The 23,648-nt window shown below is 58.2% G+C and overlaps 1 protein-coding gene across 4 annotated transcripts; it reads left to right on the forward strand.

Moving 5' to 3' along the window:
- The first annotated feature begins 68 nt into the window (after nucleotides 1-68).
- TMEM63B (transmembrane protein 63B) lies at nucleotides 69-23,648 on the forward strand. Of its 4 annotated transcripts, XM_045866950.3 has the most exons (25): nucleotides 70-189; nucleotides 5,504-5,576; nucleotides 6,080-6,262; nucleotides 6,530-6,609; nucleotides 6,847-6,888; nucleotides 7,853-7,943; nucleotides 9,393-9,430; nucleotides 10,270-10,412; nucleotides 10,523-10,574; nucleotides 11,311-11,419; nucleotides 12,028-12,098; nucleotides 15,151-15,231; nucleotides 15,699-15,822; nucleotides 16,433-16,566; nucleotides 16,682-16,819; nucleotides 16,937-17,090; nucleotides 18,014-18,120; nucleotides 18,357-18,443; nucleotides 18,641-18,706; nucleotides 19,962-20,124; nucleotides 20,689-20,794; nucleotides 21,805-21,972; nucleotides 22,238-22,353; nucleotides 22,534-22,614; nucleotides 22,884-23,648. In XM_045866950.3, exons 3-25 carry the CDS (start codon nucleotides 6,104-6,106, stop codon nucleotides 23,073-23,075), a joined length of 2,502 nt encoding a protein of 833 aa, XP_045722906.1. In that variant the 5' UTR covers nucleotides 70-189; nucleotides 5,504-5,576; nucleotides 6,080-6,103; the 3' UTR covers nucleotides 23,076-23,648. The 4 variants fall into 4 exon arrangements, with proteins under 4 accessions (XP_045722908.1, XP_045722907.1, XP_045722906.1 ...); XM_045866952.3 differs by lacking the exon at nucleotides 6,847-6,888 and having other exon boundaries at nucleotides 69-189; XM_045866951.3 differs by lacking the exon at nucleotides 5,504-5,576 and having other exon boundaries at nucleotides 69-189.

Here is a 23,648-nt window from a genome sequence, read left to right on the forward strand (position 1 = left end):
GGGGGTGGGACCTGCGAGGCCCCGCCCCCTCCTCATCCCCCTCCCTCCTCCCGTTCCCCCTCCCCCAGACTGCCGCGGCCGCCGCAGGAGCCCGGAGCTCGAGCCGCCCAGCGACTCCCCCTCCCCCTCCCCCAGCCCCGCCCCGCCCCAACCCGGGGCTCCGAGCCGGAGCCGAGTCTGCGCCTGGGGGTGAGTACGCGACCCTTCCCCAGCCCCTTCTCTTTTCTTTGAGGATCCTACCACCACCCAAAGGAAAACCCGGACTCAGCTGCGTGTCCCCTCCCTTCAACCTCCTGCGGGACCCAGAGGTGCCCGGGCCCGCGGGACCTAGTGGTGTCGCGCGCTGCTCCCAACCCCGCACCATCTTGAGCCAAATGCGAGTCCTCCGAACCCTGCCGAGGGTCCAGATGTGCCCCGCCGTCTGTCCCCACCCCTGGGGAGATCCAGAGGGGTGGGACCCCCGCCCCCGGCCCCCTAGCGCCACTCTTCTCCCACCTGCCCGGTCCAGGTGCGCGTCCCCCGCGCGTCCCTCCAGGGTTCCAGCTGCGCCCCCATCAGCCCGCCGCCGCTGTGGGGAACCTGCCGCCCCCGCCCCCGAGTTTTGGATTCCAGGGTCGCCAAGTCCAGTGCCCTCGGTCTCTTTTATCTTGTCTCCTGTTCCCGGGGCTGAGTACCCCAGAAGCCGACCCGGGGCAGGGGTTCGGGCTCGGACAAGGGCAGGGTTCGCGGGTGCTGGCGTGAAGCCGGCCGCTGCCCCCGGCCCGTCTGGGGACTGGTCGCGGGCTGGGGAGGCGACTGGCCCCAGGAGCGTGTCCTCTCCTTGCGCCCCACACAGTGCAGTTCATTCATGAGCCGCCCGGGCCTGCGTTGGAGGGTGCGGTGGGGAGAGGATTCAGACACGGAACCAGGAGTGGGGCAAAGGCCCTGTTGGGGGGAGGGGGCGCGCTTTGTCCCTCCTGGCCTCCTTGACTGTCTAGGGAGGACAGTCCCAAAGATTTGGCGCCTTGTTCCTCAGAAGAGAAGGTCGCTTGGGAAGTGGAGAGAGGTCAGAGGGGCCCGCTGCCCTTGGGGCTCTGTGCTGCCACCTGCCTGGGTCCTCTGGGGGGAGGTCTGGCGGCTCAGCACTCCACTTCCCTGGGGGGCAGGAGAGTCCCAGCTTCTCTACCCAGTACCACTCTAGCCCTGGGTCGGCCCAGGAAGAATGAGGCTGTGCCCAACCCCTCTTAAGGATGGACCCTCGGTCTTGCCCCCCAGGAGCTTGTGAGGAGAGGAGTGGAGTGTCTACCAGGCTTCCAGCCCTGGTATGCTGGCAGCATGACTGTCCTCCAGGGCACCAGAGGGTCCAGGCCCTGGCTTGCTCCAGGTGGCACATGCTAGGGCCTGCTGTTGGCTCACCCAACTCAGTCTTGGCCTATGGGTGAGTGGGTGGGGATGTGGCAAGGCAGAAGGCAGGTGGTGGGTAGCTAAAGGTAGCTGGGGTGGCTAACCCCCTTTTGGACATCCTACAAGTTCTCTCCAATTATAACAGCATCTTAGAGACCTCAGTTCAAATTCCAGCTCTGCCATTTTTTAGCTGTGTGACCTTGACAAGTTACTTAACCTGTCTGAACCTTAGTTTTAATTGAAAAGTGTGTTTACTACCATCTCCTTACATGATTTATCATGGGGATCAAATAGATAACACAGATAAAGAGCCTGGCACGCTGCCTGGTTGTTGATCAATAATAGGTCCTCTTCTCTGAACTTCTGACCCATCCTGGCATAGCATCACCCTCCCGTACCCCCACCTTTCCGGCCTGCTACAGATGGATTGGGTATGTTTGAAGAGTTTGGGGACACTCCCTGCCACTTAGTGGCAGAGTCCCAAATGCCATATAAGCCCTTGGGTCTAAACAAGAAGCCCATCCTGACTGAGGGGCTCTATCATTAAAGTGTGTTTTCCTTTATTTTTATTTTTACCAGTTTCCTCCACTAAACCAACCCTTTTATGCCAGACTTTATTAATAACAGTAGCTAATTTTTTTAGAATCCATCACGTGCCTTGAACCCTATTAAGAGCTTTACATAAGTCGTCTTGTTTAGTTCTCAAAACAACCACACAACTGAATGATTATTCCCATTTTCAGATGAAGAAACTGAGGCCCAGGGTGGTGAAGTAAATTTGCCCAGGTCAGTAGCCAGATCTGTCTCATCCTAGAGCCTGAGCTTCTAACCCCCAGGCTCTGTCACCTGTCCTCTACACTTCTCCCAGAATCTGAAATCACAAGCCCAGGGTCTGAGTGGAGGGTCTGGCAGCTACAGGCAAGAAGGAGGGCAAACACCAATAGGATGTGGCATTTCTCCAGAGTTGTAGCGGGCAGCCCCCAGCCCCCAACTCCCAGGCCCCCAGTGGAAGCGGTTCCTCTGTGGGCCAGGGCAGCAAAATGCAGTGGTCAAGAGCATATGCTTAAGCCAGGCTACATGGGTCCATATCTGGATTTATGACAGTCTGGCTGTGTGACATTGGGCAAGTTATGTACCCTCTCTGCACCTCAGTGTCTTCTCAGGGTCTGGATGGCGAGTAAATAAGTTAACATGTGTAAAGCACTTAAAACAGTGCCTGGCACAAAATCAGAGTAAAATGAATATTTGATAATGCATTCTTTTCCTAGTACTTTTATCCTCACTCGTGGATACTTTTTTGCCTGTCCCTGTGAAGTTGGGAGGGGTGGAGCAAGGATACCTTTTTGCTACAGTTTGGAAGACTGAGGCCCGGGTTACATAATAGCAGGGCAGGGCTCCATCACATCATCTCCTCTCTTCAGACCACACCGCCTTCCTGGGAGTCCAGGCCCTAAACGAAGAAATCTTCCCAAGTGACTCTGGAAGAAAAAAACTTTTTAACTGATAACTCCCCCACCCCTGCCACTTCTTAATGGTAAAATAACAACCTTTAGATAGCTGGAAATAAAATCCTCTGCCACCCTCTACCCATTGGTGGCCGAAGCCTCAGTGTCAGACTAGAGAAATTCCAGGATACAGCTGGCTGAGTGGATGAACTGCCCCCCCCAACACCTCCCCCCAAATATTCTGCCTCAGTCTCTTCCCTCCAACCAGCTGCTCTCACTAAAGGCTTTGAGTAGCTGCCCTAGGTGAAGTTCAGCCCAGCAACCCCACCCCCACGATTTGGAGCTTAGAGGAACCCAGTCAGCCTAAAGAGCCACCAGCCCTGGCTCCACCCTTTACCTGCCCTGTGACCTCTTGTGAGTTGCTTCTGCTCCCTGGGTCCCTGCTTCCTCCCCTGTAAAGTGGGGATAGTGATCTGGTCCAGCAAGTGTGCCCTGCCTTCCTTGGCCTTGGGGGGGGTACTGGGGGGGGGATATGTAAGATCAATGCATTTGTGGAGGGGAGAGTGCTTTGTGACTCGAAAAAGGGAGGCAGCAGATGGACGTGGTAATTTCAGTTACTAAGCATCTACCTGGACCTTCACCCACCCTACAGGGTCCCCTTAATGTAAAAGCTCCCGGAATGTTCCACCTTCCTTCAGTGTGGAGAGGACTGGTGGGGGGGGGCCTCCAGGGGTTTGTACCCGTTACATTCGTTTTGGTTTTTTTTTAAGATTTTATTTATTTGAGAGAGAGAGAGCGTGCGTGTGAGAGAGAGAACAAGGCGGGGGGGGGGGGGAGCAGAGGGAGAAGCAGGCTCCCTGCTGAGCAGGGAGCCCGACATGGGGACATAGGACTCAATCTCAGGACCCTGGGATCATGACCTGAGCCGAAGGCAGACGCCCAACCGACTGAACCACCCAGGCTCCCTGTACCCGTTATATTCTGGCCTGGTAGAGCCTTGGAGTTAGGGAGAGAGACAGGCTGTCTTGATTGTTGGAGTTCACTGGAGTAGGGAGTTAAGGGGGGAGGTGCTACTGCAGAGGGCCCCCAACTACCACACACCCAAGCTACCTCTGCCTACCTTTAACCTCCCCTTTAACCCTGGTGCCCCAGGGTTCTATGCACCTTATGTTTACATACCCAGGCTCCCAGGCACACCCACACCCCAACTTAGAGACCAGTCACCTACCTCCCCCTACACACACACACACACACATCAACACATGTCTGCACACCTGAACATACATATTCCCACAGTGCTCTGGTGTTTTCTAGCCAGAGAACATTTAATGAGCATGTACAAAACTTCCGTGTTCTGCAGAGTCCTGTTCTAGGCACATCAGAAGAGCATGATGCCCTGAACAGTGTTCTAGCTTTAGAAAGAGGTTGACCTAGGTTTGAACCCCATCGTTTTATTAGCGGTGTGACTTAGGAAAAGTTACTTAACCTCTCTGAGCCCCTGTGCCCTTATCTTAAAATGGCAATAATATCCAACTCAGGATTGTCGAGGGTTAAATGAAATCATGTATGTATTATTCTTGAAACAGTGAGCACTTGGTAAGTGGTGCCTGTTGCAATCACTGAATTAATGGGGTTTTCGGGGTTTTTTGGTTTGGGGTTTTCTTTTAAGGCAACTTGAGCTGGAACAGAAGAGGGGGGCATAACACACCAGGCAGGTACTACCTTAGCCTTCCTAACACAGGCTTTTCAGAAACTCCCTGGGACCAAGTGAAACATACAAACAACCACAGCTCCCCCCTCCATCTGAGAGCTGGTGCCTCTTGTCCTGTAATTTAAGTGTTAGGAAGAGGCTGGGGAAAACCAGGGATCAGTGGGCAGGAGAAACCCTCTGAGTCCACCCAGGAGGCTGGAGGATGCTTGCTCCCAGAGTTATTGTCACGGGTTCTAGGTTTGTTGTTCTCTCTCTTTGTCTGGTTTCCTCTCTTCTCTGGGGAGCCCCCCCCCAAGGCAGAGTTTCAGTGTTGTCAGCAGAAGGGGCCCCCAGGGGCCCCCCAGTAGGACGCAGGTGGGGCAGCAGTGCCACGGCCACACTTCTCCTCTACTCTAGGAGCCTCCCCAGGGCCCTGCTAGGCTTCGTCCCCAGGCACTCCCAGAACCCAGGTATCCGGGCTGGCTGCCCCTTCCCTCCTCCTCCCCCGCCCCATCCTCCAGGTCCACAGAAGGCTGGACAACCCCGCAGTGGTGGGGATCGGGGCTCGAGGGTAGTACCCTGGCTGCAGGGGGCTTGGGCAGGCTGAGAGGCCCCCGCCCACCCTCTCTCTTCCTTTGCCAATAGAAAAGCTGGAGGGCCTGGCATTCCCAGCCTGCCCTACTCCGGAGGCAGGAGCAGGGCACTCTGGGAGTTGTAGTCCTCACACCACTCAGGTGACCCCTGTGCTGAGATAATTGGAGAGGTGAGGAAGCTGGAGGGAAGGAGGGTGTAGCTGCTTCCAAGGCAGGGGAAAAGGAATGAGAGCAAGCAGTAGTGACTGGGACCAGGCCGATAACACAAACCCGGAAGTCCTACTTTTTAACTGACTTCCCACTCTGACCCCATCCTCAGGTCCCTGCTCTGAGCACAGAGGACCAGCTCTAAAGCTGAACATCTTTTTCTTTTTCCTTTTTTTTTTTTTTAGCCAATTGTATTGGGAAGGTGATTAACAGAGTTGAAAGCTCTAAGCCAATGAAACCACGCCATTTTTCTAAGAGGTAGGAAGAGAAGATCAGGATGAGCTAGCTGGCTCCTGACCCATCCTCCCCTGGCCTCCAGACCCCACCTCTCAGCCTTGAATCCTCAGGCCTACGACCTCCCCATCTTTCCTCATACTCAATTTCCAGAGACAGAGAGAGAAAGAGAGAGAGAGAAAGCAAGCATGTGAGTGTGTGTGTGTAGAGTGTTTGTGTGTGTATATGGAGGTGGTGGGAGGCAGACGTTAGAGACTCACAACTTCCAGCTTAGAAAAACCAGTCTCCCCAGTCCAGATCTGGGCCAAGTTCCCCAGGCCCAGGGTGGGGTCGCAGCCTTACAGCCAATGAAGGTAAACCCATGTGACTCAACCCTCCCCTCCCCAGGCCCTTATCTCAGAAAGCCAGTGCTTCCACCCACCCAGGCTGCCGGATGATCTGCCCTCACTCCCTCTCCCCGTGCTCAGGCTGGGAGCCATGCAGGGCATCAGGAACAAGCCCCGCTGACCACTGTGCTCTCTGCCCAGGAGGACCATGCGGCAGTAGCAGCCATGCTGCCCTTCCTTCTGGCCACTCTGGGCACCACGGCCCTCAACAACAGCAACCCCAAGGACTACTGCTACAGCGCGCGAATCCGCAGCACCGTCCTGCAGGGCCTGCCCTTTGGGGGCGTCCCCACCGTACTGGCTCTTGACTTTATGTGCTTCCTTGTGAGTGCCCACACACCACCACCACCACCCCCACTTGGCATCCACACCCTGTACAGAGCTAGCTGACGCCCGCAGCCCTAACCTCTCCTCCACCTGACTCTGACTCCCCAGGCTTATCTGTGGGAGGGGTCTGCATCACCCAGCCCAAGCCTAGCCTCCCACGGTTCACCTGAGCCAAGGTCATCCCGGCCCCTCCGCCCCTGCCCTCCTGGCTAGTCCAGTGTGTGGACAGTCTGTCCACTTGCCAACCATTCCTTCTGCCCTCAGGCACTGCTGTTCTTGTTCTCCATCCTCCGGAAGGTGGCTTGGGACTACGGGCGGCTGGCTTTGGTGACAGATGCAGACAGGTAAGGCTTTGGGACTCTCCCTTACCTGTATACACACACACTCACTCACTCACTCGCTCCTTGGGGGTAAGAAAGAGCCAGCCCTCTCTCATCCGCCTTTGTTGGGAGGATGAAGAGGGACCAGTCCCAGAGCAGACGTGGGGGACATGAGGGCATGGGCTTCCGTCCTTTGCCAGTCCCCGGGACCCCCCCCCGCTGCCCCTCCCCCGTTAACCCTGTCTGTTCTCTGTTCCCCAGGCGACGGCGGTGGCAGGAGAGGGAGCGAGTGGAACAGGAATAGTATGTGGGGCACCTGCCCCCTCATCCCCACCAAACCAGCTCTCTCTTTTCTTCTCTCATGCTTCTCTTCTCTTCCTGCCAAGTTACTGGTTTCTCTTTGCAGTTTTCTCCTCTGCAGGCTCATGTTTCGGATTAACGCAGGCGGTGTGCTTTGCAGAGCAGGGGGCTCCCCAACTTGTCTCTGCCTCACCCCTCCATCCCCCACTATGGCTTTCAGCCTGGGAGAAGCCCCTCCCTGTGTGTCCTGCCCTCTTGGTGGCTGGGCTGGAGGGGCCGTCCTCCCGGAAACTTACAGTACGCTCACCTGTTGGTCACAGAGACAAGATTGGGTGTCACCGGTGGCTTGCCATCCCCTAACAACTAGTTCTTCATATTTCAGGGTTCCCTGCTCAGCCCTTCGGGAGGCCTGGGAGGGGGGCCTCCCACGGAGCCCCGAGTCTGGCCTTTGAGGTCACATCATTGGTCTCTGTCTATAGGACTGGCGTTGGAGTTGCGGAAGCTGCTGGGGTCAGGAAAAGGGGAAGGGGGGGCCCACCTGGGGGACATCCCTCAGCCCCCGAAACCCCCAGCCCTCCTGGGGCTCTCCTAGTCCATCCTTTCCTTCAGCTCCCCGTTGCCCTGTGCATAACATTGGCTCTCTTGCCCCCCATCCAGTCCCCTGCTGGTCAGCTCCAGAACTGCAGGGCCTGCTCACGTTCTTACTTCAGCCTCCGGGGGTAACGATGAAGACACCCTCCTCCTTTCCCTCACTGCCCTGCACTGGTGCCCCCCAGGCCTCCTGAAGGAAAGAGGCGAGTTTAAGGGAGGCAGGGGGAAGGCAGTCATCCCTCCCCGCTTCAGCCTCTGCGCTTTCTGTGCCTTGCCTAGCCCCTGGAGCTCTGGAGTGGGAGCCCCCCAATTCAACCCTGCTCCCCAGGAGCTCAGACTCACCAGGCTCTCTGATCTCTCACCTCTCCACTCCCAGTGTGGCCTCAGCTATGCACGGGGACAGTCATGACCGGTATGAGCGTCTCACGTCTGTCTCCAGCTCCGTCGACTTTGACCAAAGAGACAACGTGAGTGCCCTCCCCCAGACCTGTTAGCTCGCTGCTCCTCCTCCAGCACAGGGGGCTCAGCAGCCTTAGCCTCCAGTGGTACAGGGTCAGGGACCTATGGAATGTGACCTTCTCCGCAGCAAGGGAACGCCTGTCTAAGAGCCGCAGGAAAGCCACCCCGACCTGGAACTCTTGGCTCTGTACTGCATGCTAACCCCCAAGCTAGCACCAACCTAACTTCACGAATCCTAGACTTTGTCCCACATAGAACTCTGTGCCTGTCTCCACCAATTAATCCCAAGGACCCCTTTTTCCTTAGGCAGGGTTTTAGAAGTAACAACAGGCCTTTCTGGCCCATCGAGCAAAACATAGAATTCGTTGTGTTGCTCAGAGATTGCAGGCTGGTGGCCCCTGGCTGGGTGGGGCCAGTTGCGGATTGGAGCTGAGTGGCAGAGGCCCCTATAGACAAGGCATGTACGTGGTGATTCACAGCAGTCCCCAGACCCTCATTCACGTCGGGCCCAGCAGTCTGGCGTTACCTGCCTGGCCCCTGTCGTTCTGCCAGCGTGAGGGTCCTGGACAGAACTCTAATCTTTAGGCCCTGGGATGGCCCTGGTCTGTCCAGCTTGGGCTGGGGGCCCTGGGGACAGCAGCTCTTGTAGCAGCCATAGTAGAAGAAGCCAGTCAGCCTCCTGAGTTGGACTCACTCTGGTAAGTGGCAAAGCAAAGGTATCACCCCTGCCCGCCCAGAGGTGTCCAGATGGTCCCTAGACTCAGGTGATGTTGGCAACAGGTAGCAGTCCTGCATCTTAGCTGGAAGGCACCTCTCTCCCCGATCCTGGGTTAAGCCTGGCCCTTCTGCTAGAAGGAAGGTGGGGGGGGTTCTCTCTGCCTAGCCCTCCTCCGTATGTCCCCAGCCTGCTGTCAGCGGGGTGAGTCTCTGTCTGAAGGCAGGCCTGGGAGCTTGAGGGTAGGAGATTGCAGCTCACAGGGACCCAGGGTCTGGTCCTTCTGGGGTGTGCTGGAAGAAAGGCGGCAGAACTCGGGCAGTTTGGCCCGCCCCTCTGCCGTTGGCAGCCATGTTGCAGACTCTTGTTAGCTACAGGTCTGGAGGTTCCCAGTGCCCTTGCTAGAACCCTGAATCCCACCCATCCCTACCCTGACCCACACAGCTTCAGGCCTTCCCCTGGTTGCGCTGCCCCATTGGCTCTTTGCAGGCATCCACAGCTCTGGGCATGAGCATCCACAGATAGCTCAGTTTGGCCTTGGTCCTTTTCTCCCTTGAGGGCTGGCGCCTCCCCTCTCCCCCTCTGGGCTGTGCTGCTTGCTTTGGGGGGTTGTGGCAGTTTTGCCAAGGTGGGCCACAGCCCAGGGGTGATCACGAGAATGGGGCGGGTAGGATTCAAGGGGGAAGGGAGGTGCGCGTTGGTGGGGTGGGGACTCCCAACTGATGGCCCTCTGTCCCCGCAGGGTTTCTGTTCCTGGCTGACAGCCATCTTCAGGATAAAGTAAGTGAACAGTCTTCAGACTCTAAGGAAAGAGAGAAGCAGAGAAGCTTCAGAACCTGTCACTTCCCTACAAAATCCAGAGGCCAGCAGCTCTGAGGGCCTTGGCGCTCCCGACCGTGCCAGCAGCCTCCTCCCTACTCCAGGAGGCCAGGCCCTGGGGTCCCGGCCCCTGTTGTCCCCTGAGCTGGGCCTCACCTTACCCCACAGTCTCCCGTGTACCCGCCTGCCTGGTGGGCCCGCTCTGCCCGCAGCTCTCCGAGCCCCTGTGGCAGGGGCTGGAGCCCCCCACCTCAGAGCCTCGTGCAGCCAGTGGGGCGGGGGGGGCGGCAGGCAGGCAGTGAGTGCTGAGAGAGGCAGGAGGCCCGGACAGGTCAGCACCGCCACTGCCCACGCCCCAGCCCCCCCGGGGACCCTCCCCTGGTGCACCACGTCTGCGCTTCTCCCGCACCCATAAGGCTACGTCCCCAGCCCCGGTCCTCCCTCCCGCTTCTACCTCTTCCGTCAACTTGCCTCTCTCCCTCCTCACCCTCCCTTTCCATATCCCTTCTGCTCCACCTTTCTCACCCTTTCTTCCCCTCTCTGCAGCCTTCCCCTTGGCCCCTCTGTCCCCCTCCTCTCTTTCTCCTCTTTTCCTTTGCCTCCCCTTCCCTCTCCCGTGCTCACCCCTCCCCTCCCAGAAAATAGGGGGCCCAGAGACCCCACCCCACCCCCATAGTGCTGCCAGACCGGCCGGGGCTAGGGTGGACATGGGGTGGGGGCGGGCGGGCCAGGCAGGCAAGCCGTGCCCCGCCCCCCCACCCCAGTCCTCACTTGCGTGCCCGGCCGCCCCACGCCTGCAGGGATGATGAGATCCGGGACAAATGTGGGGGCGACGCTGTGCACTACCTGTCCTTCCAGCGGCACATCATCGGGCTGCTGGTCGTCGTGGGCGTCCTGTCTGTGGGCATCGTGCTGCCTGTCAACTTCTCAGGGGACCTGCTGGGTCAGTGCGGAGGAGGATGGGGGGGCGGCCAGGAGGGGAGGAGCGGGGGCGGGAGGACGTAGGTCCTGACCCCAGCACCGTCCTCTCCCTCCCCCTGCCCCCCCACCCAGAGAACAATGCCTACAGCTTCGGGAGAACCACCATTGCCAACCTGAAATCAGGGTAAGGTGGGGAAGCCGGTCAGGGAGGTCAGGGTCTGTACTGGAGTCTATCCGTTTAGCAGGGAGGGGTGCAAGGGGAGCACTGGGGGAGGGGTGGCTGAGACCGCACCAGAGGCTGCGGGGCCCTGAGGACTTGGGCTGGAGACAGAGGAGGTGGATGTCTGCTGGGGATCCCCAGGGATGACCAGATCCAGAAGCAGCTGTGTGACTGCAGGCCAGGGAAAAATGGCAGCAGGCAACTGGGGGGGGGGGGGGGGCAGTGTAGCCAGTGGGCAGGGCAGGAAGAGATGACCTCTTTTTTTTTTTTTTTTTTTTTAAGATTTTATTTATTTGACAGAGGGGGGGAGAGAGAGAGAGAGTACAAGCAGGGGGAGCGGCAGGCAGAGGGAGAGGGAGAGGGAGAAGCAGGCAGGCTCCCTGCTCAGCAAGGAGACCGATGTGGGGCTCAATCCCAGGACCCTGGAACCATGACCTGAGCCGAAGGCAGACACTTAACAGTCTGAGCCACCCAGGCGCCCCAAGAGATGACCTCTTGGGGACATTTCAGCTGCAGTGGAATAATCTTGGGGCCTGGACAACGTGGAGTGTGGGGCCTGCCCTGCAAAGGGGTCAGTGCCAGAAGACCCGTGGCAGGAGGGAGGCCCTGTACCAGGGGCTGAATTCACAGCGGGAGGTTGGGGGTTATCTGAGTGCATTCCTGTCCCCAGTGGCTCCACATACCCCTCTGCCCCACCTAGGAACAACCTGCTATGGTTGCACACCTCCTTCGCCTTCCTATACCTGCTGCTCACCGTCTACAGCATGCGTAGACACACCTCCAAGATGCGCTACAAGGAGGACGACCTGGTGAGCAGAGCAGAGCCCCGGCCTACCCCGTTCCCAGCCTCTTGCCTTCCCTCCGGGCCTCGCTTGCCTGGGCGCTAAGGGGTGTCCACACCAGGGTGGGGCCACCTGGGTTCCGATCCTGGCCCAGCAGCTCAAGAGCCCCTATCTTGCACGTTAAGTCACCTCCCCAAGCCTCAGCTTCCTCATCTGTAAAATGGGACAACAGAACCTTCCTGAGGTCGGTGGGAAGGTGAAGTGACTTGACCCGTGGAAAGCACCCGTGCTGTGCCTGACCCTCAGGAAACAGCCGTGGTGATGCTTGGTAGTGAGTGACATGCGCTGTCTGCATTCATCACCAGGCCAGCCACTGTGCCGGGCTCTTACGGCCTGAGGGTCAGGGAGTCGTCCCCCCTTCCCCTTGATGGCCCCCTTGGGAGCAAGGGGCCAGGTGGCTCTTTGATTAAGCTCGCTGCCTGATTTCAGTTAGATACCCTCCCCCTGCTTTCCCTGGGACCTGGCTTATCCCTAAGGCCTCCTCCCACCCGTTCAGCTCCCTGTTCCCCACACCCTTCTGGCATATTCTCGAGCCTCCTCCTCCGGAAGGCAGACCCACCCCCCTCTCACCTCAGGTGAAGCGGACTCTCTTCATCAATGGAATCTCCAAATATGCAGAGTCAGAAAAGATCAAGAAGCATTTTGAGTGAGTGGCCACGCCTCCCCCAACCCCAGGTCCTGTGGGCCCTTCTTTGCCATTCAGCCCTCAGACTTCTCACACCTCCCGCTGAGGTCTGGGGCTGACGTGGGGGTGCAGGTGAGACCACGGAGGTGAGACCACGGAAGAATGACGTGAGTCCAGGGCATTCCAGCACTTGGGCTGGGTGAGAGGCCCCCACTAGAACAGGGGAAATACAAGAAATACTTGAAAAGTGAGAGAAGTGTGGGCCTATCCCCGCTCCCCCACCCCACCTCCTCCCAGCTTGAACTGGGTCATGCGTTGTCGCCCTGGGGTCCATGGGCCCTTTGAGGTACGTGCTTCAAACTTTCGTGTGACGTCTGGGGTTTGTGTGCGGACCGGCTGTCAGCAGATCCTGAGGGAGCCCAGGCGCGCATGTTCGCCGAGGCTCTTTTCTAGCTCTGGAGTTCTGTCTTGTGGGGTGGGGGGGATATGCACCTCCAGGAGGGCCAGGTGTGTGTACAGGATTAGGGATCCTGTCACACGTTCATCTGTACACGCAGCAGACTTTCTCGGAGGATATTAGGCCGAAGTCACTGCGGTGGGCCTTGGGCCCACAGAAATGAACGAAAGGTCATCGAGCTCTCAGGGGTTCGCACGGTGGAAGTGAGCCTTAGGCGCCAGTGAGGGTCTGATCAGAGTTTTGGTCTGAGGTCGGTCTGTGGCCAGAATTAGGAGTTAGCCAGTGGCCCTGATAAGGGACCTTGGTGGTCAGGATCAGGACTTCGCGAGGTCTCGATCCACCGTCAGTTGGCCTGGATCAGAAGTCAGTCGTCCTGGGTCAGAACAGGATGGCGAGGCAGTGTCTAGTCAGGGTCAGATTGCAGACCCCTTTGTTGCAGGCCAGTGAGTGGTTTGCGATCAGCGATAGCGGATGGGTACTCATTCAGTCTACATGCGTGTCTTGTCACCTACACTCCAAGCATACACAAATTAGAAACAGGCCCTGCCCTCCCAGAAGTTACAGAACAGCAGTCAAAATTAGATCATCCTCAGTCAGTACGAGAGCGACTTAGGGATCCTGTCTGGAGTCCAAGCTGTGATCGGCATTAGGGGGCAGTCTGGGTCAGGATTAAGGACTGTGTGTGCTCAGAATTAGGTGACATCTTAATATTACCGTCCTGTTGGAATCAGCTGTCAGCTTGGACTGGTAAGCCTTTAATAACAAATACTTACTGAGTACCTGCCATGTGCCTGTGCTGGAGAAGGAGCTGGGGTTTCAGCAGTAAACAAACAAACAAAGAAAAGTAAGAAGCCTCTGCCCTCACCTGCTCCCATTCTGGTGGGCGAGGCAGATAATAAATAAATGAACTAGTAATAGACACCTTGTCAAGCAGGGGTAGGTGCCGAGAAGAAAACCAAAGCAGGGAGAGGAATGGCGTGAAGGAGTCAGGAAGGGGTGCTGTTTCCAGTAAGGTGGGCCGGGGGACTCTGACAGGGCCCTGCCTGCAGTGAGGACGTGAACCCCGTGAACCAGGCATCCACTCAGCACACGTCTGTTGTACACCTACTGTGTGCTTCATACCAGACCTGACGTGTCCGTGGGGAGCTCGTGGTTCAGGTTGTCTGTTTCAGGGGTCAGCCTGTGGTTTTGTTTAGGAAGCAGACTATGATTAAAATTAGTGGTCAGCCTTTAAGCAGGAGTGGGTGAGACTGTGGTCCTGATTGGGGTTTGGGGGATCAAGGAGGTGAGCATGAGGGAATGACCATCTCATGGATCCATTCGTTCAGCATGTGTTTATGTCTAAGCTGTTGGCCCAGGCCTGATGTATGGTGAGGAGTAGGGTTTGTGATCCAGGTCCGTGGTCTGTCTGGATTAGGGGACTACCCCAGCAGAATTAGGGAATTTCCTGTGTGTAAAATCAGAGAGCCTGTGTGGTGGAGATTAGGGGGTTAGAGATGAGTCGGGTGAGAATGAGGACTTAGCCTGCCACAGGGCTAAAGGCCCTTCCAAGAAAGAGCCCTAAAATAGTTGGAGCAACACAGTGTCTGGGGAAAGGTCTGCAGAACATTTCAAGGACCCCATCCCAGATTTAAGTTTCCAAATTCTCGTGGATTGCACCATCCATCTTGGTACTTAGACCCAGATCTTGTGCACCTTTAACCCTTGGTGGTTCTTCATTAAAAAGTTTTTTGTTTTGTTTTGTTTTTTAAAGATTTTATTTATTTGACAGAGAGAGAGACACAGTGAGAGAGGGAACATAAGCAGGGGGAGTGGGAGAGGGAGAAGCAGGCTTCCTGCTGAGCAGGGAGCCCTGAGCTGAAGGCAGACACTTAACGACTGAGCCACCCGGGCTCCCCTAAAAAGTTTTTTTAAAAGACGGGGCTCAGTCTAGATTAAGGAGCAGGGAGCAGTGTGTGATGAGAAGTAAGAAAGAATTGCTTCTTCCTCCATGAGCAAACACCCCTTGAGTGCCCCAGAGTCACAGTCTCTCTCTGCTCAGTTTCAAAGCAAGGTTAGGGTCAATCCCAGGTCAGGGTTAGAAAGTCAGTCTTGGATCTGAGTTATGGGTGAGTTTGGATCCCAGTAAAGGGTCAGTTTCAGGTCAGGGTTCAGGATCCATCTCTGGTCAGTCTCGGGGCGGGGATCGTTCTGTAGACTGGGCTATGGATTGGCTGAGGTCAGTTCATGGTCAAGGCTAAGTGTTGAACTGTAACCAGGTATTCTGGAAACAGGATTAAGAGAACAGCCCATGAGTAGAAACAGTTTCTCTCAGCTGCTCTGGACATGAATCAGGCCACAGCCGTGGCCTCCCTGGCGCCAGCCACGCAGGTGTCCTCTCACATCCTGGCTCATTGCGGTGTGCACAAGGCCCCCGAGCCTTCATGCTTCCTGCTGCTCACATGAACACGGGGAGGAATTTCAAAGATTTACTCTTATGGAACTCCCATTTTTGTAGACCAGACAGAAGGAGCTTGAATTCGGGGTGTGTTGTCTTAAAGGTGATGGGGTCATGGCTGCAGGGTGGGGGCAGGTGGGCAGGGTCCCCGCAGAAGATCATGGTGGACTGTGTTTCAGGGAGGCCTATCCCAACTGCACGGTTCTTGAAGCTCGCCCGTGTTACAATGTGGCTCGCCTTATGTTCCTCGATGCTGAGAGGTAATGGGGGGGATGACACGGGAGGGGCCCCTGCCTCTTGCAGAATGCATCTTGGCTGCCTCATGGGAACCTGGCTCCCCTTCAGATGTTTCCCAGGGCTTTTGATTTTAATTCAACCCCTGGAGTGCCTGTCAGTTCAGCTCTGGAAAGAGCAAGGCTTAGAGGTTAGAGTTCGTTGCGAGAGGAAAGGGATCCACCATCCCCACCCCATCTGAGGACATACCCTTCTTCAGCTGCAGTATAAGAAACTTAGGCCAAACCATAGGAAGAATTTCTGGCCCTCAGGGGGTGGGTGGGAAGACCCTTGAATATCTGAACCATGCTTTCTAAGCAGATCCAAGAGTAAGCTCACGCCTGGCCTTAGGGAGTGGACTTAGATGACCCCTGAGCTGAGCTCCCTACCCACCCTCCCAGCCATTCCTGGCCCCAGCGGGGCCGGCGGGTGACTGGGCACCTGGGTCTCACAGGAAGAAGGCCGAGCGGGGGAAGCTCTATTTCACAAACCTCCAGAGCAAGGAGAATGTCCCCACCATGATCAACCCCAAGCCCTGTGGTCACCTCTGCTGCTGCGTGGTGCGAGGCTGTGAGCAGGTACGAGGTGACGCCAGGCCCCCAGAGCTCCTGCTGGGTATGGGGAAGAGGTGGACAGATCCCGGGAAGACCCGTCACATTCCAGGCCCGGGTCCCGTGACCCTGGGAACACGCACACAAATGGGTCTTGTACATAACTAACCAAAGGTAAACAGACTCCCAGAGCAGGCAAGGCCATGCCAGAATGGGGGGGGGGGGGGCAGCCAGGACTGGGAGCAGGGTGCAGCCCCGCCCTCAGGTCCCCAGCTGGTCCTACAGTCCTCGAAGCCCCAGTTCCCCTCTTGGGTTCGTCCCCATCCCTGCAGTAACCAAGTTTGCAAAGCCCAAATCAGTAGGGGTCAGCCAAGAGAACAGCATTGTGCTGTATTTACTGGCTCTGTGGCTTTCAGCGAGTTTCTCGCCTGCTCTGTGCCTCAGTTTCCTCCTCTATAAGATGGAGCTAATGGTACCTACCTCGGGACTGTCATGAGGCTTACACAAGTTAACACGTAGAAAGCCTACAGCAGCGCCCGGCCTGGAGTAAGCCCCAGGTCCGTGCCGCCGGGTGCGCTGGGGAGCAGCCGGGCTCTCTGACCAGAGCCCCGCCCCGCCCCTCACTTGCCCTCTGCAGGTGGAGGCCATCGAGTACTACACGAAGCTGGAGCAGAAGCTGAAGGAGGACTATAAGCGGGAGAAGGAGAAGGTGAACGAGAAGCCTCTTGGCATGGCCTTTGTCACCTTCCACAATGAGACCATCACTGCCATGTGAGCCCCTGCCCTGCCTGCCCATCCCCATCCTTGTCCCCCAGGGACCAGCGGGAGCTCCCGGGTCCCCGCGCTCATGGCCGGCCAGTGTCAGTAACCAGTGCCCCTCCCCCAGCATCCTGAAGGACTTCAATGTGTGTAAGTGCCAGGGCTGCACCTGCCGCGGGGAGCCACGCGCCTCGTCCTGCAGCGAGTCCCTGCACATCTCCAACTGGACCGTGTCTTACGCCCCCGACCCCCAGAACATCTACTGGTGAGCACAGCGCGGCGGCCGGGGCAGGCTTCGCAGGGCCTGGTGGCTCCAGTTGGGGACGGGAGGAGAGGGAGGTCCGGGGTGTCCCCAGAACAACCCTCTCCCCTGCCTTCCCAGGGAGCACCTCTCCATCCGAGGCTTCATCTGGTGGCTGCGCTGCCTGGTCATCAATGTTGTCCTCTTCATCCTCCTCTTCTTCCTCACCACCCCGGCCATCATCATCACCACTATGGACAAGTTCAACGTCACCAAGCCTGTGGAGTACCTCAATGTGAGGCCCGGGCCCCACCCCGCCCCCTCCATGCCGAGTTGTGAGACACAGATACCAGGCCTCGAGTACCTCTTCGGTGGGGGGGGCCAGAACGCCCTCTGGCGCGGCTAACTCCGGTTCTGCTTTCCCAGGCCAGCCCTACCAACAACTCCCCCACGACTAAGGGCTGCAGAGCCCTCTGGGAATGTCTCTTGGTCTCCCTGCCACCTTCCCCCTCGCGACACCACCCCTGGGGTTGCATACACCTAGAGAGACACCAGGGAAGAGAGCGAGCCCACGGCCAGTTTTAACTGACCGTGTGACCTCAGACAAGCCCCCTTCTCCTCATCTCCCCATCTCGCCAAGAGAAGAACAGAGGTTCAGACTAGAGCACTGGCTTCCGAACTTGGATTCGGATGCCTTTATCGAAAGGACTCTTACGTGAACCCCAGTGTGGAAAAGCAAGGCTGCTCAGATGGCCATAGAGTGAGGGGTCATTTTCACCAGCTCCTCCCTCGCCCAGCTCCTTGGAGCCTCAAAGTCCCAAGTTAGACAGTTTGAAAATTCCTGAGTGATAAGAGCAAAGTACACCAGACCCAGTCAGCCTGGGTTCACATCCCCACCTCACCACTTGACTAGCTGCGTAACCTGCTGACACTCTTTTTGCCTTAGTTTGCTCATCTGTAAAATGGGCTAATAGCATTGTTGGGAGGATCCATACATGTAAAGCCCGTGATCAGTGCCTGGCACTTAGGAGGTACTCCGCAAATGCTAACTATTAGAGTAACTCACCCTGCAGTGGTACTCATGAGCCCGGCCCCCACCCTCGCCCTGGCTCTGCACATCTGGGGCTCAGCAGGGGAGGGGGCAGGTAAGCAAAGCAAGCTAGACGGGGGCCCGCCAGACGGCCCCCGCCTGAAACGTCCCTCTGTGCCCCGCTGCAGAACCCCATCATCACTCAGTTCTTCCCCACCCTGCTGCTGTGGTGCTTCTCGGCCCTGCTCCCCACCATCGTCTACTACTCGGCTTTCTTCGAAGCTCACTGGACACGGTGAGACGCCTCACACGCCCTGCACTCTGGCCCTCCTAGGTGTATGGCCGTCCCTACTGGGCAGCCCTTTCCCCTTCGGCCTCCCTGCCCCGGGCAGTCCCAGAGCTGCCAGGGAAGGGAGGCTGGCCAGCATCCTCACACTGGGAGGCCCCCGTCCCGGCAGATACCATCCTGGCTGGGGGAGCAGGCCTGGGGGCTGGTTCACCTGACCCCAGCCCCTGTGCCCCCCGCCCCAGCTCTGGGGAGAACAGGACCACCATGCACAAGTGCTACACCTTCCTCATCTTCATGGTGCTGCTCCTGCCCTCGCTGGGACTGAGCAGGTGGGTTACAGAAGATGGGATGGGAGCCGGGGTGGGGGATGGGGGACTAGGATGGATGAGGGGAGCAGTTTAGGCTCCCACTTCCCTTACAGAGGTGCTGGGGGGCGTCCCCAGAGGCTCATGGACTAGACTCCTCCTCCCCTGGTGTTCTGGGCCATTCCAGCCCCCCACCACACCTCTCCACTCCTCCTCTCCAGCCTGGACCTCTTCTTCCGCTGGCTCTTCGACAAGAAATTCTTGGCTGAGGCAGCTATTCGGTTTGAGTGAGTGACCTGGGCCCCCAGGGAAAGAGCCCAGAGGGCGGGGGTGGGTATGTCTGAGACACACTGGAGGTGGTGGGGGGGCAGCTCACATGGCGTGGCAGGGTCATCCCCAAGATTACACCACAGGGCTCAGGTATAGACATGGGAGATGTCCCTGGGGTGTGTGTTGGGGCTCATTCTCTGGGAACCCATGTAGAGGTCACCGTCAAGGTATATTTGGGGCTTTGGGACCCACACTGGGGCATTTCTGTGACAGCCTGTAGAGCTTGTGTCTGGGACGAACTCTAGGAGTCAAGTTGTACTCAGGAGGTTTGGAGAGACGTCTCTAGTAGGATCTTGGTCATACTTCGGGAGTGATTTGGGGGTACCCCTGAAGATCCCTGGAGCCCACACTTTTAAGTATCTATGGAAATCTCGGGCTCACAACTCTGGACTACTTATGGGGAACTCTGGAGCTCACACTTGGGGTGTTTATGGGGCACAAGTCATGGGAAGACCTCTGCAGTTTCAGGCTCTTATCCAGAGGAGTGACCGTGGAGTTCCTTACAGGGTACCTTTTATAGGAGGCCCTATGAGGCTGTTCGGGGGTGGGGGGATGGAGGGCCATGTGCCGTGGCTATGTATGTGGCACAAGCTCTAGGGGTCTTGCTCTAAGCCATCTGTAAAAATCTTGGGCTCACACTTGGCGTGTCACGGGCATTGACAAAGGTTCTTGGGTTCCCCACCCCGAAGAATTCCAAAGGTTCTTGGATGCCCCACTTCCTCTTTGAGGAAGGGTCTGTGAAGCTTGCGTTCTGGAGGTGTCTGAGGCTCACACTCTGGGGGTGACTGTGGCTTAATTTAAGGTGTAAGGGGGTCCTTTCTGGGTAATCCTAGGGCGCACACTCTTAGGGGTCTTCGAGGGTCTCACGGGCTTTGTGGGGATCTCAGGCAGTCATCCCCTGAACACTGGTGGCCTTAGGGGTTTGGAGCGCCCTCCATGGGTCTTTATAGGGCACGAGTTCTCGGGGCACCTCTGGGCTCACACTCTCAGGTCGGATCCACTCACACTGACGGTGTTGGAGGTGTCTGTGGACACCCTGGCATCTGCCCCGGGGGTTCACGCTCCGGGGGCACTGGGGCACGGGTGCTTGCGAGCCGAGCTGGGGTGTCCGCATGAAGGAAGGCGCGTCGGGGGTCGAGGTGGTGCTGGCCGTGGGCAGGCAGCCGCGGGGCCGCCCGAGGGGGGCAGCGCTGGAGCACTTGGTGCCCGCAGGTGCGTGTTCCTGCCCGACAACGGCGCTTTCTTCGTGAACTACGTCATTGCCTCAGCCTTTATCGGCAACGCCATGGATCTGCTGCGCATCCCAGGCCTGCTCATGTACATGATCCGGCTCTGCCTGGCGCGCTCTGCCGCCGAGAGGCGCAACGTGAAGCGGGTACGGCCGCCTGGGGCCGCAGCGGTCCGCGCAGCGCCCCCTGGTGGGCCCAGCCTGAAACAGCGGCAGCCGCGCTAGGGTGTGGGGGGGCACAGGGGTGCTGGAACTCGGGGGACCCAGTTCCGTGGCCCTGGGCTATCCCCTTCCTATCTGGAGCCTCAGTTTTCCCATATGTGCGGCGATCATCAACATAGATAACCCTGCCAGTCCTGACAGTCTAGTGTTCCGATGGGAGTTGGGGGAGGTCCGGGTCCCTAGACCTAGGGTCTCTGTGCCCTAACCCCACACGAGGGCTCTGGGCATCCCACCCCCAGGCCTACCCACCTGCCAGCCCCTGATCTCTCAAAGGTCCTCCCCAACCCATGGCCCATCACTGTACCCACCCTGATCTCCATCTCCGCCACAGCCCCTCTTTCCATCTGCTTTGCCCTGCCCCACCCTGGACATTGGGTTTCTTTTCCCCATGGCTTCGTTCCTGGCCCCCTGCCCCCTCCCACCTGCCCTGCGCCCTTCTAGCCTGTCCCTCCCCTCCCTGAGCCACCCTCCTGCCCATCTCCCCCCCAGCATCAGGCCTACGAGTTCCAGTTTGGCGCAGCCTACGCCTGGATGATGTGCGTCTTCACGGTGGTCATGACCTACAGTATCACCTGCCCCATCATCGTGCCCTTCGGTAGGCACCGCCGCGCCGGGACCTGGGCCCTGCTCGGGGGGACCCAGGACCTCACCCGCTTCACTCTAGTAAGGCAGGCCGCCCCGAGTGGACAGGGCCCCGGCTGGGAGACCGGCCCCTCGGGCCTCCCGCCCGGTCCCTGCCTCAGTCTGGGGCCCGGCCTGCGGGGGAGGAGGGGGAAAGCCATCTCAGCTCAGGCTGGCCCCAGCTGGTGTGCTGGGCCCCTGGGCGAAGTCACCCCAACATGGCCATACTCATCCACACCAAGTGCCTTCGCTCAGCTGATGCACTTGGACACACATCGCATATCCACAGCCATGTTTGTGCACACGCACGCGCACACACACACACACACTCACACTCCTACACAGGGTCTGCCGGTACACTTGGAGACAGTCCCGTAAGCTCAGGAAAGACCTTTGGATCCCAGGGTGGGGTTGGGCTCTCGCCACTCACAGAGATACCCCACTGTAGCTGAGCTCTGCGCCTTGGACACGTCCCGCTTCCTTCTGAAATTTAGCAAAGTTTCTCCACAGCTGTCACCCTACTGGTTCCCTCCGCTTTCCCCCTTGTTACATCCTAACCCCTTAACCACCATTCCCGGTTATTGAAGACTCCAAACTCCCAAACTAACCTCCTTGTCCTTTCAAAAGCTCCCATTCCCTCAGCCCCCAGGAAAACAGAACTTCCCACCTGATTTATACTCATCTGTGTAGGGACAGGGTCGAAAAAAACACTAAGGGTTTCAAGAAGAAGCTCACTGACTCAAACGAACGGACTTCTAACAGTAGGATTTTCAGTGAGGGGCCGCGGAGTGAGGTGGGGAAGCTGAGGAAGCTGACACTGTGATCCTGTGATGGGCCCGGGGCTCTGTCCTGTCCTGGGGGGCTCGGGCAGGAGGAGGGAGGCCAGCCCTTCAGCCATCTTGGAAGGACTAGGACAAGCTGTGACGGACACACAGAGGTCCAGTGCCACTGGTTCCGAGGTCAGGCCCGTGTGGCTTCCCCCAGGGCTCATGTACATGCTGCTGAAGCACCTGGTAGACAGGTACAATCTCTACTACGCCTACCTGCCGGCCAAGCTGGACAAGAAGATCCACTCAGGGGCTGTGAACCAGGTGGTGGCTGCACCCATCCTCTGCCTCTTCTGGCTGCTCTTCTTCTCCACCATGCGCACGGGTGAGGGCCACCTCCACCTACACCTCAGGGAGTGGCAGGGTCGGCGGGGGGAGGGCCTCCACCCGGAGTTGAGGCAGAGCAGGCCGTGGGAGGGTCCGTGATGGCCAAGGGCCACAGGCAAGGAGCCTGGGTGAAGCCAGGTCAGGCCACAGCACATAGGAGTGCAGGACTGCATTCAGAAGGTAGCCAGAGTCGGGTGGTGGGCCCCTGGGAGGGGGTGCCCAGAGGAGAGGTAGCAGCCCCATCCTTTGCCCCCCCCCCCCAGGGTTCCTAGCCCCCACGTCCATGTTCACATTCGTGGTCCTGGTCATCACCATCGTCATCTGTCTCTGCCACGTCTGCTTCGGACACTTCAAATACCTCAGTGCCCACAACTACAAGGTGTGGGGCAAGGGGGGCAGGGGATGGCTGAGGGCAAAGCTCAAGGGGGTGCAGGGGAGCAGGGGGATGGATGGGAGCTGAGGGCAGGGGCAGCAAGGGTGTCAAGAAGGAGTGGGGTCATGATGGTGGCTGAGGGCAAAGACATCTCCCCACTCTCTGACTCATTCTGGACCCCTCAAGATTGAGCACACGGAGACAGATGTCGTGGACCCCAGAAGCAATGGACGGCCCCCCACTGCTGCCGCTGTCCCCAAATCTGCGGTGAGTACCCTGATTCATGGCCAGGGGTGGGGAGGAGCCTCTGATTGAGGCTCTGTCCAAAGCCAGGGATCCCATTAGTCCTCCAGAAAGTGAAGCCCATTCCAGCTCCCAGGGGCAGGGAGAGATCTGGCTTCACTGAGGGGACTGCCCACCTCTCCCTGGGGGGAGGATCGCTGTCCCGCTCCCTGGAGACTCTGAGATTCCCTAGTCAGTCCCTCGCCATGAGGAACAGTTGTCCACCCTCACCCTCTACTCCTTTCCCCCTTCAGAAATACATCGCTCAGGTGCTGCAGGACTCAGAGGTGGACGGGGACGGGGATGGGGGTCCTGGGAGCTCAGGGGACGAGCCCCCGTTGTCCTCGTCCCAAGATGAGGAGCTGCTGATGCCGCCTGATGGCCTCACGGACACAGACTTCCAGTCTTATGAGGACAGCCTCATAGAGAATGAGATTCACCAGTAAGGGGAGGGAGGGGCCCTGGAGGCCACGCCCTGCCCCCACCCCACCCGCACCCCCATGGACACTAAAAAAAAAACGCTAATAATTTATTAGGTCTAAAGCCCCTTCCTCCCCCATCCCCTGCTTTCATTAAGGTATTTAAACCTGGGGGTCTCACCACTCTTCCCCCACCATGGAGGGAGGGAGGGAAACCCCAACCTCAGTGAGGAGAGCCCCGAGCCGGACCCGGGGCAAAGAGGGGTGCGGACAGGGTTCCCCCAGATCAGTGCCCCCCACGCTAGTAGTGTGGTCAGGAAAGGGTTATTGAGAGCCAAGAGGGGTACCTGGTGCCGAGGCTGGAGACCTGGGGGGGGTGGCGCAGGCAGATCAGGGGCTGCCCCCCCATTCTTTCCTCCCCCCAAGGCCCCCTGGGACCTGGCACACCAGGAAGTGGCGCCTCCAGCCCCTGTGGGTTGCATGAGGGGGAGGGGCTGCAGAGTGGGAGGAAGCGACAGGCCCCCAGCCAGGGAGGTGACCTAGGGGTGGGGGGTGGGCATGGCTGACACTGGAACAATGGGTTTTTGCACTGTTTTGTTT

The sequence above is a fragment of the Mirounga angustirostris genome, unplaced genomic scaffold, assembly GCF_029215605.1.
Source record: "Mirounga angustirostris isolate CCGP_5_RB_7025 unplaced genomic scaffold, mMirAng1.0.hap1 SCAF_8, whole genome shotgun sequence".
NCBI classification, from domain to species: domain Eukaryota; kingdom Metazoa; phylum Chordata; class Mammalia; order Carnivora; family Phocidae; genus Mirounga; species Mirounga angustirostris.

Excerpts from the sequence above, each read along its gene's own strand:
- TMEM63B (XM_045866951.3), top strand. The coding sequence starts at position 6,104 with ATGCTGCCCTTCCTTCTGGCCACTCTGGGCACCACGGCCCTCAACAAC. Across the intron at positions 16,820-16,936 it reads GACCCCCAGAACATCTACTG|GGAGCACCTCTCCATCCGAG; the intron begins GTGAGCACAGCG and ends CTGCCTTCCCAG. Across the intron at positions 18,444-18,640 it reads CCCTCGCTGGGACTGAGCAG|CCTGGACCTCTTCTTCCGCT; the intron begins GTGGGTTACAGA and ends CCTCCTCTCCAG.